The 13,324-nt window shown below is 29.6% G+C and overlaps 1 protein-coding gene and 1 long non-coding RNA gene across 4 annotated transcripts in view; one reads left to right on the top strand and one right to left on the bottom strand.

Annotated features, from left to right (window-relative positions):
- Positions 1-6: 6 nt before the first annotated feature.
- LOC107441631 (Alg13 UDP-N-acetylglucosaminyltransferase subunit) overlaps positions 7-13,324 on the top strand; it is a 75,697-nt gene continuing 62,379 nt past the window's right edge. Inside the window, exons 1-2 of one of the 3 annotated variants that reach the window (XM_016054968.4) lie at positions 52-561; positions 5,243-5,899. In XM_016054968.4, the coding sequence (XP_015910454.1) occupies positions 5,258-5,740 (483 nt within the window). In that variant the 5' untranslated portion in view covers positions 52-561; positions 5,243-5,257 and the 3' untranslated portion in view covers positions 5,741-5,899. Of the gene's footprint in view, positions 562-892; positions 911-5,242; positions 5,900-13,324 lie in introns of those variants that run through there. The other 2 variants (XM_071183976.1, XR_011637375.1) reach the window with 2 other exon arrangements.
- Positions 3,685-5,340, bottom strand: LOC139426185 (uncharacterized). The gene is made up of 2 exons (XR_011637377.1): positions 5,203-5,340; positions 3,685-4,515 (listed from the first exon to the last, which is right to left on the bottom strand). It is a non-coding gene; the product is annotated as an uncharacterized lncRNA (long non-coding RNA).

Below are 13,324 nucleotides of genomic sequence, written 5' to 3'. Positions count from 1 at the left end.
AAATGTCTAAGCTTTCTTAGAAACGTTTTCCTCAGATCCATCTTAAATGCATTTTGTATTGAAAAATGCATAGTTCATTTAAATCTTCATCCTATTGAAAAATGAATAAAATGTTTAAATCAAATATGAATTATATTTCAGAAACAAGGAAAAGAAACTGTGGTGCATTATAAGACTTTTTAAAATTATTATTCAAATGTAATCTCATTAATTTTGAGTCAAACAGATTTTTTTTTAAAAAAGAATAAAAGGATTAATAACTTTAGATTAGACGTTTGCAAAACGTGTGTTTTATCTTCAGGAACTGACACCGTGAGTACGTTATTCAAGAACTAATATTTTGTACACGTTATTTAAGAACAAGAAATCGGAACCGGTTACTTAATAACTGATATATCTTAACCGATAAGTTCTAAGGAGTAGTCAGGGAATTTGAGCCAATGAGAAGGAAGAGGCGTAAACGTCATGATCCGAGGAAAACTGGTTCCCTCCGCCAGAAACGTTATCTTCCTTCCTCGGCGACTCTTCGCCAACTTGCCGTAGTTATGATAATATTGTTTGGTAAGTTTTCATGTTAAAAATATTTCTCATCTATTAGTGACATTGATATTTGTTATAAATGTTTGTTTATAATGAGAATCTTAAATTTTTTTTTGATGATTAACTTTTCTTTTAATACTATCAGTGAAGCTGATATTCAGTTCTGTATTTTAAATAATTATGAAAACTAATTGGTATATAAGTATCATGACAACCACATAAATATTTTCGATTTATGAATCAATTTTCTATGATCGTCGATATTATTTTTAACTTACTTTTATTGCATTATTGTTCGAAAATTGTTTCTTATGGATGGTGTTTTCTGCACTGAGATGCACTGCAAGATCTTTACTGCCTATACCTCTGGGTAACTGTTTCTGGTGTATTATGAAGCCACTTGGCTCACAAAGTGATCATTGTATTTTGAGACTCTCTTGGGTAATAATTTGGGAGAATTCCATATTGTGATCTGTGTCAAAACAATCGCCAAGTCTTGGCAACTTTCTGGCAGCGGCCCGCGAGAAACTAAAAAAAAAAAAAAAACACCACGGAAAGATAGCAACTCGAAAGGTATAATTCGTAACCACCCCCAGATAAACATCTACCTGTTTTTTTTTTTTTTTTTTAAATTGCAAGTTTAAAATCTATTTGGCTACTTGGCAATTTTAGTTTGTGCTACCGATCACATTACAGATATATCCCCAATATTTCTTGTATACATGTATTTGTTACCTGATTGGAAAGATTTTCAAATGGGGATCTGTGGCTGTATAATTCCCAAGTCTTGGCAACTTCCGAGCAGCGGCCCACGAGAAACTGAAGAAAAAAAAGAAACATCACAGAAAGGGACCATCTCGAAAGTTATAAATCGTAGCTTTCCTCAGGCAAACATCTACAGGTTTGTTTTTTTAAGGAATTGCAAGTTTAAAATCTATTTGGCACCTTGTTGATTGTACTTGGCACTACAGATCATGATACGGAAATACCCCCAATTTATTAATTGTGTTTAAAAAAAGAATCGTCATTTGAAGACCTCTCATTTCAAGACGTAAGAATCGTCATTTGAAAAAACAAATGGTTATGAAACACTTTTTACCTTGTCAACAATATACCAACTTCGAAATTTAATTTTAAATTTTAATTTGTAAAATGAAATTAATCTTGCTGCTCTAACAATAAGTGATATTTCCATATCAAGATTTGCCACAACACCTACAATCGCCAAGAGGCCAAATTGATTTTAAATTGGAAAAATTAAAAAAAACATGGCTACGAGAGTGGCTACGAGTTCTATCCTTTGTGTTGGTCCCTTTCTGCGATGGTTTTTTTAAAAAATGTTTGACGAGTGACTGCATGGAAATTGCCAAGACATGGCCATTATTCTGCGACAGATCACGATATAGAAACCTCCCTGAACAATATGCTAACACTAACGATGGTGCACAGCTTGCAACAAGAACAAACAGTAATGAACAAATAAAAAGAGTCCAAATTGGGACTGCCAAAATAGCCATTTCTTTCTAAATCTAGCAACCATATCACCTTTTTTAACAATACATCTATAAATAACTAAAACAAATTTTCATTTCAAACTCACCAGAATTACTTAATATCATTAATATCTTATGAAATACAGCAAATTTAAGCTCTGAAATTGTATTATTTCTTTTAGTGAAAACAAAATTATCTTCGTTTAAAAATATCGCTCGCAGAATGAGCTGAAGTAAGCTGCTGTATACTTTCCAACTGGAAGTAGAGCAGAGGTCAAGAGCACAAGATTGTTGTTTACATTTATATTGAAAACACCATCCATAAGATATTAAATATTTGCACTCTTATAATGAATAATTATTTAAAGTAAATGATTCTAGTTATTGTAAGGGATGGTGGAGCACCTTGAAGGATCTCCCCAAAATGATGTCATGTTTAGAGGAAAAGTAGGGGTTTTCTCAAAATTGTGGCAGTTTATGATAAAGTACCAAGAAATATGACATCACATATTTTAATTCAGTTTAAAACATTTAAAATCAGCAGATTTAATATTTCTATAATATTTATTTTTATTATTTTTTCCATCAAAATAGGTAGGGTGACCTAGGGTAATTCCTGATCAAAAAATGCAAACATCTATTTTGTGAAAAAACTATTCAAGATAGAATTTTAATATTTACTATTAGTTTGAGGCTATATGAGATGAATCCTATGCTACCTTCTTTTGTTTGAAAATCTAATTTCTATTTAAAAGATTTTAAATTTTTAGTGATCAGGAATTATCCCTTCTCTTGATCATTTCTGGGGTAATTCCTGATCACCAGTTTTTATTGTAAAGGGACTGCTTTAAAATAATTAAGCAATGGTAATTAACAAATAAGACATCAAGATCAAGCAAATAAACCAAAAAGATATGTTTAAGCAGCCAATATAACGATTTATTTAAAACCAAAAAATAAAGATTAACACTTTAAATTTTCCAAAAATCTTACATTTTAGTCAAGCAGCCAACTCATTCTCATGTTCTGCTGGAATATAAGAAAGAGTTCCCACATGGGTTTCTTTTGCTGGATTTTTTATCTCCATTAAGTGAGAGTGAAGTTTAGTAAGGTATGTCAACAGCTCGGGCATCAGCCCTCATCACACTGAAATTTTCATTTTCAATCATTAAAAGAAATTCACTAATTTTGCTTTCTAGAAGCTTAGTATCCTTTTCAGACTCGTAATTTCTCACCATACTTATATTAGGCTAATTTATAAACTTAAAAATTATTCTAAAAATTTATACACATAAAATTAAGATAGAAGCAAGGTAAGACAAACCAGAAATGGTGCAAATCAGAACACATTTGTCTTGCATACAGTTAAAAACAAATTTTATGATTACAGCTAAAATATATTTTATAGTTGTTCCACTTAATAAATTTGAACTGTCATTTAAGAAAAGTCAATTAGCTATTTATTAGCTATTTTTAATACTATTTATAAAAAGAAATGACAATGATCAGGAATTACCCCAGTGATCAATAATTACCCCATCTGTAGGGGGCAACATTTGATATAGTTTCCTATAATAAATTATAATGTTTACAATAGATGTGAAACAATTAAACAAAAGCTTACACTATTTTCATATCAAAGAAAAAGAAAGTAACTCAAAATATTTATTATTACAGAAATGTGCACATTTTGAAACCCATCTTTGAAATGGAAAATACAGAGAGCAGTTTAAAAGATACTCATTTTGTTACTTTAAACAAAAAACTATTATTGAGTATATGTAGTTATACTTTAGTAAAGTGTACAAGCAATTTTGTCCATGTCTCAAATTTAAAGAAAAATAATATTTTAAAAATAAAACTTAGGTGATCATTATTTAACCCAGAAACAGAGTGATTGTGAATTACCCCGGGTCATCCTACACATATAATATATTTGTTATGCTCACTATTGCTATCAAAATGCATAATTGAGGTTTTCAAATAGAATATGAAGTATGATATGTAATACAGTGTCTTTAGTGTATGATATATAATATAGTCTTAATACAGTATAGTGTATACAGTACAGTGTATCTGAACTGTTAGTTTATGTAATGTAGTGTGATATGTCACTAAGGGATGTGGGGCATAGAGCAGTATGAGGCTTTAGGACAAGGGGGAGGAGGGGTTAAAAATATTGAAAAAAAGTGTGACATCATCTCCCTTTGAGACACTTTTTAGGTGATGGTTTGGGGTAAAAATTTAAAAAATTTAATCACTGGTCCATTCATATTCCAGAATTTTTACTTATAAGTTTATCAAAGGTTTCATCTCTGGAGCTCAAACTAGTTTGAAGTTGCTTCACCTCTAATCTTTACTAGATATTTGGATTGCATATTCAAGCTTGAAACCTTTGTTGGTAATGAACAACAATAGTGTGAGAAATTTCAACACTATTGTTCTTCTAAACAACTGTTGATTCATTAATTCTTGGTTATACCTATGAAAGAGAAATAGCCAAGTATTTATTTAGTTAATTAAATAAAAATAAACTATAATTCATTTAATGATGTAAATACTTGCCCACCTAGTAAAAAAAATTGACCTCTAAACTAGTTATTTTCACAATGAGAATAATATTAGAATTTTAAAATAACTTTTTAAGATTGCTTACACCCCAGTAGACATTAATGCTTAAAATAATAGTGAAGCCTTATTAACAGCGAATTTGGTGGTCTTTATTTGAGCCTTTTTCAGTGTTTTTCCTATTAGAAACTTTTTAACCTCTACAGCCTCAACCATTAAACCATCCCACTTGGCTCACTATATAACAACTTCCAAAGAGTACAAGACATCCTTTGACATAAAAATTATTATAAAGGCGTATTTTTTTAATTCCAACATGTTCTAATTAAAATGATTTCATTTTAGGTGTAAAATTTTTATTACGCCTGAGCAGAACTTTTTATTCACCTATTAGATATGTAAAATAATCAATTAATTCACTGTTTTGTCGTTATTTAATGATTTGGTGACTAATGTTAACTCGCTAAGTTAGATGCCTATTTATTAAACTATGACAAAACAGCTATATCTGGTTGTACTTGAATGCAATTTTCGCAAATAATCATTAGAAAATATAAAATTAGAATAATGTAAGTAAATAAAAGAAACTGCATCAACTTACTAGTGTTAAACGTAAGAACTTTAGCATATTTTCTTTACAGATCTGACCAGTTTCAATGTCCGTTTTTGTGACAGTGGGTTCAACTTCATTTGATAACCTCATAAAAGTTGCCACCTCCGAAAATGTTCTCCATGTCTTAAAAAGCAAAGGCTTCAACAAAGTTGTTCTTCAGATAGGGCGTGGAACAGTCCTTCCCGAAAAAAGCAGCATCTTAGAAATCGAATGGTTTAAATATAAAGATAGCCTAGCAGATGATATTAAATCAGCGTCGTTAGTGATTGGACATGCAGGTGCGGGTACGATTTTAGAATCCCTGATAGAACAGAAACCATTAATTACCGTATTTAACGAAACGTTGATGAATAACCACCAGAGTGAGCTGGCAGAGCAAATGGAAAAAGATGGCTTCTTAATATCTTGTTCCACTGATAAGTTGCTCAAAACTCTAGAGAACTTTGACTCTAAGAAACTAAAGACATATATGTCAGACCAGAATAGATTTCCTGCATTTTTACATGAAATAATGGGATTTAGATGAAATACTGAAATGTTAAAAGATTGGATTGTTGTTTAAATATGGAGCTTGATTAGAGTTTTAGAAGATTGAATCGATGTTTGAAGAGGGAACCTGATTGCAATGTTAATCTGCTATGATAAATTCCTTTTTTTTTTAAATAAAAATATGAGCCTGGTTTTATCATAGTTTTATGATCATGTTCATAAACAAATATTTTTTTTTCATAGTGTTGGTATTTTTCGGAAAATCGTAGTTTATTTATCTAAATTTGATTTAAAAGGTTTTCTGTAATCCTTACAACTTGTTTTTAAGTTCCTTGTAAAAAAATTTTTCAAAATTATATGCACATTAAGAGTCGTTAATAATTTTTTCAGAAAAGTGAAGAGTTATTGAAATTTAAGGAATCACTATAAAGAAAAGTGGGATTTAAAATATAAAAACCTGTTTGATTGAAAAGGAAAACTGCGAGGTAAGGAAAGGCGATTGTCAGAAACACTTTTATAGTTCTACCAGTAATCTAACTGGTAATGATGTTGTAATCTCACTTTAATTAATAGAAATTTTTCAGAAATGGACAGTATTTTTGTGTTTTACTTGATTAAATAAGTATTTGCGCTTCTTCAATGCTCATAATTTTCACCCCATTTTTTTATTTTTTACAAGGAATCTATATATATATATATATANTTATATATATATATATATATATTATGTCGTTAAAGATCTTAACTTTAAGTAAATAGACGCCATAACTGTGTGATAATTATCAAAAAGTTGAAATTTTTTCATAATTTTATACAGAACTTTGTACTTGAATAGAAAATTAAAGAAAGATTTCTCATAATCTTGTAATATCTATCTCGCAATTTTTATTATGTTTTTTCATCTCCTCCCCCCCTACAACTGCTAAGTATCGGCTCCAGCTGCTAGTATTTAGGCGTCATGGCGATTAGATTGTGTGAACCCCTGCTCAATCTATACAATTAGTAATTTAAACATATTTATAAATAATAAAAAAACACAATAAAATTTTTAGTGGGCCCTTGTACTTTTCAAATTTGTTTCTACTTAATTTTTTAAGTACTTTGGCAAAAACTATGGTGCTTTGTTTTTTTGCTACGTTTGAATTACTTGTATTTTAATCTCACTTGTTACACACCTGATATTAATATGTGATGATATGAATACTAGTAGGTTGAAATAATGAAAAGTTAAAAAATTTATACGGCAAAAAATAAAGTACTTATTCCTTTCAGGGAACTATAAAAGAACCTATTATCACAGTTCTTGTATGTGATACCTCTAAATACTTAAAATATGAATTATTTTTTACTCTAAATATGAAGATTATACTATTGTTATATCTGATCCTTTTAATTATCATTCATCAGCAAAAAAACATTCAATTCAACTCAGTAAAATAAATACTCATAAAATGTATCCAATCCATTTTTAAACCCTGAATGCTTATAAACCAGGTTGGTACTTTAAAGAAAAATCATTCAGTTTGTAGTGGCTTAAATCGCAAATTTGTGAAACAATAGTGCTGTATAATTTTGAACTTAAGATGAATTTTTTACAACTTTGTATTTTATCATCAATGATAATTCCTTCTTAATCTTGATTCAACTCGAACGGCAACAAGGTTCATTTTAACCTTTGATAAAGATTGTTATAAATTTGCACGAAAAATTTCTCCAGTTCCCAAAATGGTTGTCTAATTTCCTTGTATATCACAATAGGACGAAATTCAAGACCTGCATCGTTAAAAATTTTGGAACCACAAATTTGCTTGTTTGCGTGATGCCAAGTTGAATTATATTATCACGATAATTACTCCTTCTTAAACTTGAACGAAAAGGAAAATATGGTTTATTTTAACACTTTATCAAAAGTGCAGAGTTTGCATGCTATAATTCAAAATACTGATATTATAGCTAAAAGTTGAGGCAATTTTTCTGAGAGTGTATTCGTATTTCATAATATTTTGATGTTGCAGGTATTGGAAAAAAATAGCAAAGTAAACATATTTTTTTTTTATTGGAATATACTATACATAAAATTCAGACTATGGTTGATTTAGTAAAAAAGATTTAAGTATAAAGCAGAGATGCCAACTGCACCGGACACGCCAAAATAATTTGAAAAACGGTAAATAATTACAAACTAAATTTTGTAAATACCTGACTAGTTTTACCTGCTTTTTAAAGAGTTTAAAATAACATAACTATAAAAAGTGATGAATTATATAAACCTACGAATAATTTAGAAATAGTGGTAGATAAAAATCTAATAAATTGAATTTATTTAACCAAGAATTACAATTAATAAGCTACCACTTAAAAATATTTATTCGCTGTCCGGAGCAAGTTGGCATCTCTGATAAGGGTACGCAAAATAGTTGTTTCTTTAAACTTATTTCTTTCATCCAAGTAAAATAAATGACTATAACGCTACTTAAAGATTTTCGCTTTTCTCATCTGGATGTTACGCATTTTAGTCCTATTCAGTTTTGGCGACCGTACAAAAATTGCCGAACTATTATTGACGTCAGTGATGCTTATTTAAATGTGGTAATTAATATTCAATTTACTAATATAGGTACTGTGATAATAAGTATCCAGGTAAATTGACTGGTACTTAATTTACTGGTATATTTAGGTACGTAATATGTTAGTATAGGTAACTAATATAGCTAGTGAGATAATATGTTCCTACTATACTGATATACGTGTTGTGATAATACCAAAAAACGGAAAGTACCCGCTTTTGTAAGACCTTCAAAATAAAATAAGCAACGTTGATGTAATGTATACTTATTATCAATAATTGGGTTGGTATCCAACTTTTATATTAAAAAAAGGGGGGAAACATAATTATAGACTTAGCCAATGTACAAGATTTTTTAGTACTTTTCCATTTCGCCGGTGCAAGTAAATTAAGTTATTTTATTTATTTATTTAGTTGTTTTTTTTAAATAGTGATCACCAAAAATTAAAAAATGCTCTCAGTGACTTTTTATTGGCAACTTTATTCTTTGCGCCGGCGATATGGAAAAATTGTATTAGTAAGAAGAGAAAAAAAAAACTTTCCTTCATATTTAAATTGTTCTTTAACTATAAAGATATTAAAAGGATTTGTGTTGACATATTAAAGTAAATGACAAGTTTGTACATTTTTTTACAAATCAACGAATTGGTTCTAACATGATGTTTAAAGATCATGCTAAGTTAAACTATATAATTATACAAATTTTGCTGAAAACTACTCTATGGTGGTAACAGTTTTTACTAAAATTTGTATATAACTAGCTGTCAATTATGCTTAGTACTATCAATTGAATGTATCATATCAAACGAGGAAGGTATCCGAAGTGTCATCTGCAAATCAAAACTGATTTTTTTATATTATATAGATAGGTTTTGTGGTACTATTCGGTTAGCCCAGCGCAAGCGAAAAGTCGTCAAAAAATGTAAACATCCGCCAACTTTTTAACTATTTTTAATTTTGCTTATTTTTTAAACTCATAAAAATTAAATAAAATATTAAAAAAAAGGAAAAGATAATAGTTGAATTTCCGTGCGCCCGGCTAACCGGTTTAGTTTCTCGGTTATGAAATATGTTAAAAGAATGCTTTCTGTTTTGCTTTTGTTGCGTAGACATGAATTTTGAATGTGAAATTTTGGGCAAAAGTTTTGTTAATCGTGGAAATTTCGCCAAATGTACGATAATGAATACAGTCGAGAGAATCACGTTTAAATTCTAATTTTCTAACGATTTCTCGTTTGAGTTCTAATTCAGCACTAAACTATTGCTTTAAAAAATACTTATAAAACGCAAAGTTATACAGGAACCTAATTCATTAGTCAAAACAATAAATTTGATACTAATTTTTAAATTTAAACTTCTAGTTTAAGCCTTTTAAAAATATAAAAGCTTCCGATTAATAATAAAAGACGTAAATTAAAGCGATCTTTTACCGCCAACTCTTTGTTTTCGTCAGCTTACAACATGTTCAAGGTAAAAATTTTCGTTTTTGATAATATATAACTTATTACTTTTGAAGTAGAGAAATAAATTCCATAAATGTTTTCTGAAACTGCAAAATTATCTGTAAAAAAATAACCCGATTGGTAAGTAATTATCCGAAACTTTAATTATAATAAATAGTTATGCCTCTAGTCAACAAGAGTTGTCACAACTGCTATATTATTTTTTTAAGAAATTTAAGTTTTGGATATTTCCGTAACTTTTTTTTTTTTTGCATTCTTTCTGTATAGCAGAAATGGTCTAAAATTTATCGCCCTCTCAAACATCGCCAATGTTGCAAAACTCACCGTGTAACGTATACTAGGATTAAGCCTTACATTATTGTCTTTTCCATTATCTTGGAGATTTTTTTTAAAAATTATGTTCTTTTCTACGCCATAATAGAAATGGCACTTATCCATTTCGCCGGGGTAGGTGATCAAGTCGCGTATGGAAAGAAAGAAAAACTAAATTCAACTCTTTCTTAATTTCTTTATTTGAATAAGAAGAAAATTAAATTGCTGAATTTATTTACTCGGATGAAATGGATAAGTACCGTAGAAAGTAATAGTACAATTCTGTTTTAGGAGACCGTAAAAAAAAAATCGCCAAACTATTATTGATGCCAGTCATGCTTAATTAACGGAGTAGTACCTAATACCACTTGTACCTATCATAATTATGGTATCAAAAATAGTTAGACAATTTATTTACAGCCTCCAGAAACGGAATAGTACCAAAAAAAATAGCAGCAGTACCTAGATTCGGCCAAATATTTTAATGTATTTTTAACTAACATAATAACTAATAAATAAAATATTAAAAAATGCTCATGTATCTTAAATTTGGTACTTAAACTAATAAACTGAAATGCTTTGAATTCGTTACTGGACATTTAATAATTAAACAAAAATACATTGATAAGTTAATATTCTTGCATCTACAAGTCTCGGACAAAGGGTTTTAGTTTAAACTTTACTTGCAAATATTTATATTTATTAGTGCCTGATAAGTTGAAAGTCCATCTTCGTGTTTTTCAGTTATGTTCCAGCAGCTTTTCCTTTCTTAGATCGTTTCTTGCGACGTCCTCCACTTTTTCCTTTAGACTTTTTCGATTTCTTGCCTTTAGATTTTTTTCCACCTTTAGAGCGACGTTTTTTATGCTCGGCGATCTTGTTGTTAACTCCAAGATTCTTCAATGTTCCAACTCTTTGCGAGGCTTGAGACAGATGTGATGGATTTTGTACAAATCCTGACAATTTCAATTCTGATTGCAAAAAATTATCCATCTTTTTTTTTAATTGTAAGATTTAGTAATTCTGTGATAGTGACAACTGATTCTTTATTAAAGGAAAAATTTCGAATGAGAATAACAGTTAAATTTGAAATGATTAAGAAACGAGAATTGGATATGAGTTTCAAGATTATCTCGTGATATAGTGATACGAGCTGATTTTTACTGGTTGCCAATATAAATTTGAAAGATATTCTTAAAATTGGATTATTTTCTTTTATGAAAAGGTTGAACTAGATTTTCAACTTAATGAAACACAAGTTTAGGTTTATTGAATTCTGTGCCTGCGTTAATAAGTTAAGTTTCTCGTTGAGTACCGACTTTAATCTCTAACCATATTGCGTCCTCTGCGCCAGTTACTCTCAAATAGATTTTTGAAAAATCTACATTTTGCGCTTGCGCAGAGGACGCTATAGCCAATATTTCATTGTCAGCGTTTACTAGGACTATAACGTTTCAGAGAAATGTTTTTTAATGCAAATGTCCAAAGGTAGCATCTCAACTTACATTGATTAGCAAGGGTACTCCAACGTATGAAGTGACATCAAAAATTGTGCCACTTGTCTATTCTGAGTTTGCGCAGAGGATACAGCACGCTGAGGCGTTGCCATCAAGCCTCACTGCGAACACAACCTAACTTGGCACCTTTAGATGAACTTATACATTTTTCAGATGAACCAGTATATTTTTTCGTTTTTTGGCTGTTTAAACAAGTGAATAGCAAATAAATTTCTTTTCATTTATTATTAAAACCAATTGTAACATCACAATATTCCTTATATGTATAAAAATTTGTAAACATGAAAAAAATAAAATAAGCTACTATATTTTCCTGTTTAAAAGTCTTCGGCCAGATTATAATTTTAATCTTATCAAAATAAATTTTAAACAAATATGAGTTAAAAATTAATATTTATGCAATAAGCCTTTACTTTGCATTCACGAAACTTTCATTAAGGATAGAAACGTATGTTTGGAGTTATGTTAAAGTGTCAGAGGAAGACAGATTCTCCAGTAAAATTTCGTCTACATTATCATTTGGAAAGTCAACTGTAAATGACCTGGTTACTAATAATTGAAGTGGATATTGTTTAAAATGTAATCTTAAAAGTAGATGACCAAGAAAAACGGCAGAGAAAGAAAACCGTATAATTAAAAGCAAATTAGCGTTGCACACCAAGAAAACTGGAGTTATACAAAGAAAGATTGTAGATATTGCTCGCAGTACTGTTTTAAGACGTTTATATGATGGTGCATTACATAGAAATATAACCACAATAAAATTATGAGTAAAAAAAATGCAGTTGTCTAGATTAAAGTTTGTCTTGGACTACTTGAACTGGAATTTTGAGAAATGTAAAAAAAAAAAAAAAGACAAAAAAAACTTTTCCGGATGTACCCAATTCACTTTACTCAATAGCGTGACAAGAAGTATGTATGGTGTCCACCAAAAATAAGGAATAATGTTAAATTGGATTTTTATTCTATTTGTAATGTGTGTTTCGTCGCTAAAAATATATATATATAAAAAAAAAGTAAATATCAAATTCCTGCTGAAAAACATGATAAAGATATTGTTATGTTCTGTAGAGGCTTTCGGAATAAGAACTCGGGCTATTAGGACAAATTAAGGGCTTTATGTATCGTATATTCTGCAAAACAATCTTCTTGTATATGCAAACCAAATGATGATACCTTGGCCAACAGCCCGAGTTCCTCCTCAAAGCTTGTGAAGCAACACTTTTTTCAGTACTTTTTTTCAGAGTTAAGTACATTTGAGATCTTATTTCATAACTTTAATTATCGTTTGCACAAATACTTAACCATAATTGAGGTTAGTCATTCGAATAATTTAAATTGTTTCTTAGTTTGTAATTCGCGATCGCAACGAACTATAGGGGGCGTTGTTGTATGAGACTAATACCTGCGATTTCTATATGAACAGTCCTTTCTTATGAACAGTCATTCAGTTACTCTAGAGACGTCGTTAATGTAGCACGTAGCATTGCAACGTTCCTTCTTTATTGTGGCTAATTAAATTTAAAAAAGAAAATTTTTTGATATTCTTTCTTATGCAAACGAAAACAAAATGGTATCTCTTTTTATTAGAGAAGGAATATCCAAAACACATCGGAAAAATATTTGTACATTAACAGAAAAAAATATGTATATTCTTATAAGAGTTAAAACCTAATGCCCGAGAAATAGTTTTACTAAATTTAATGATATAACATGAAAGGCCCATTTAAACTTTACATTCTATAGTTTTAAGAATCATATTA

This window comes from Parasteatoda tepidariorum, chromosome 1, assembly GCF_043381705.1.
Source record: "Parasteatoda tepidariorum isolate YZ-2023 chromosome 1, CAS_Ptep_4.0, whole genome shotgun sequence".
Lineage (NCBI taxonomy): Eukaryota > Metazoa > Arthropoda > Arachnida > Araneae > Theridiidae > Parasteatoda > Parasteatoda tepidariorum.
This window is presented reverse-complemented; position numbering and strand designations above follow the sequence as displayed.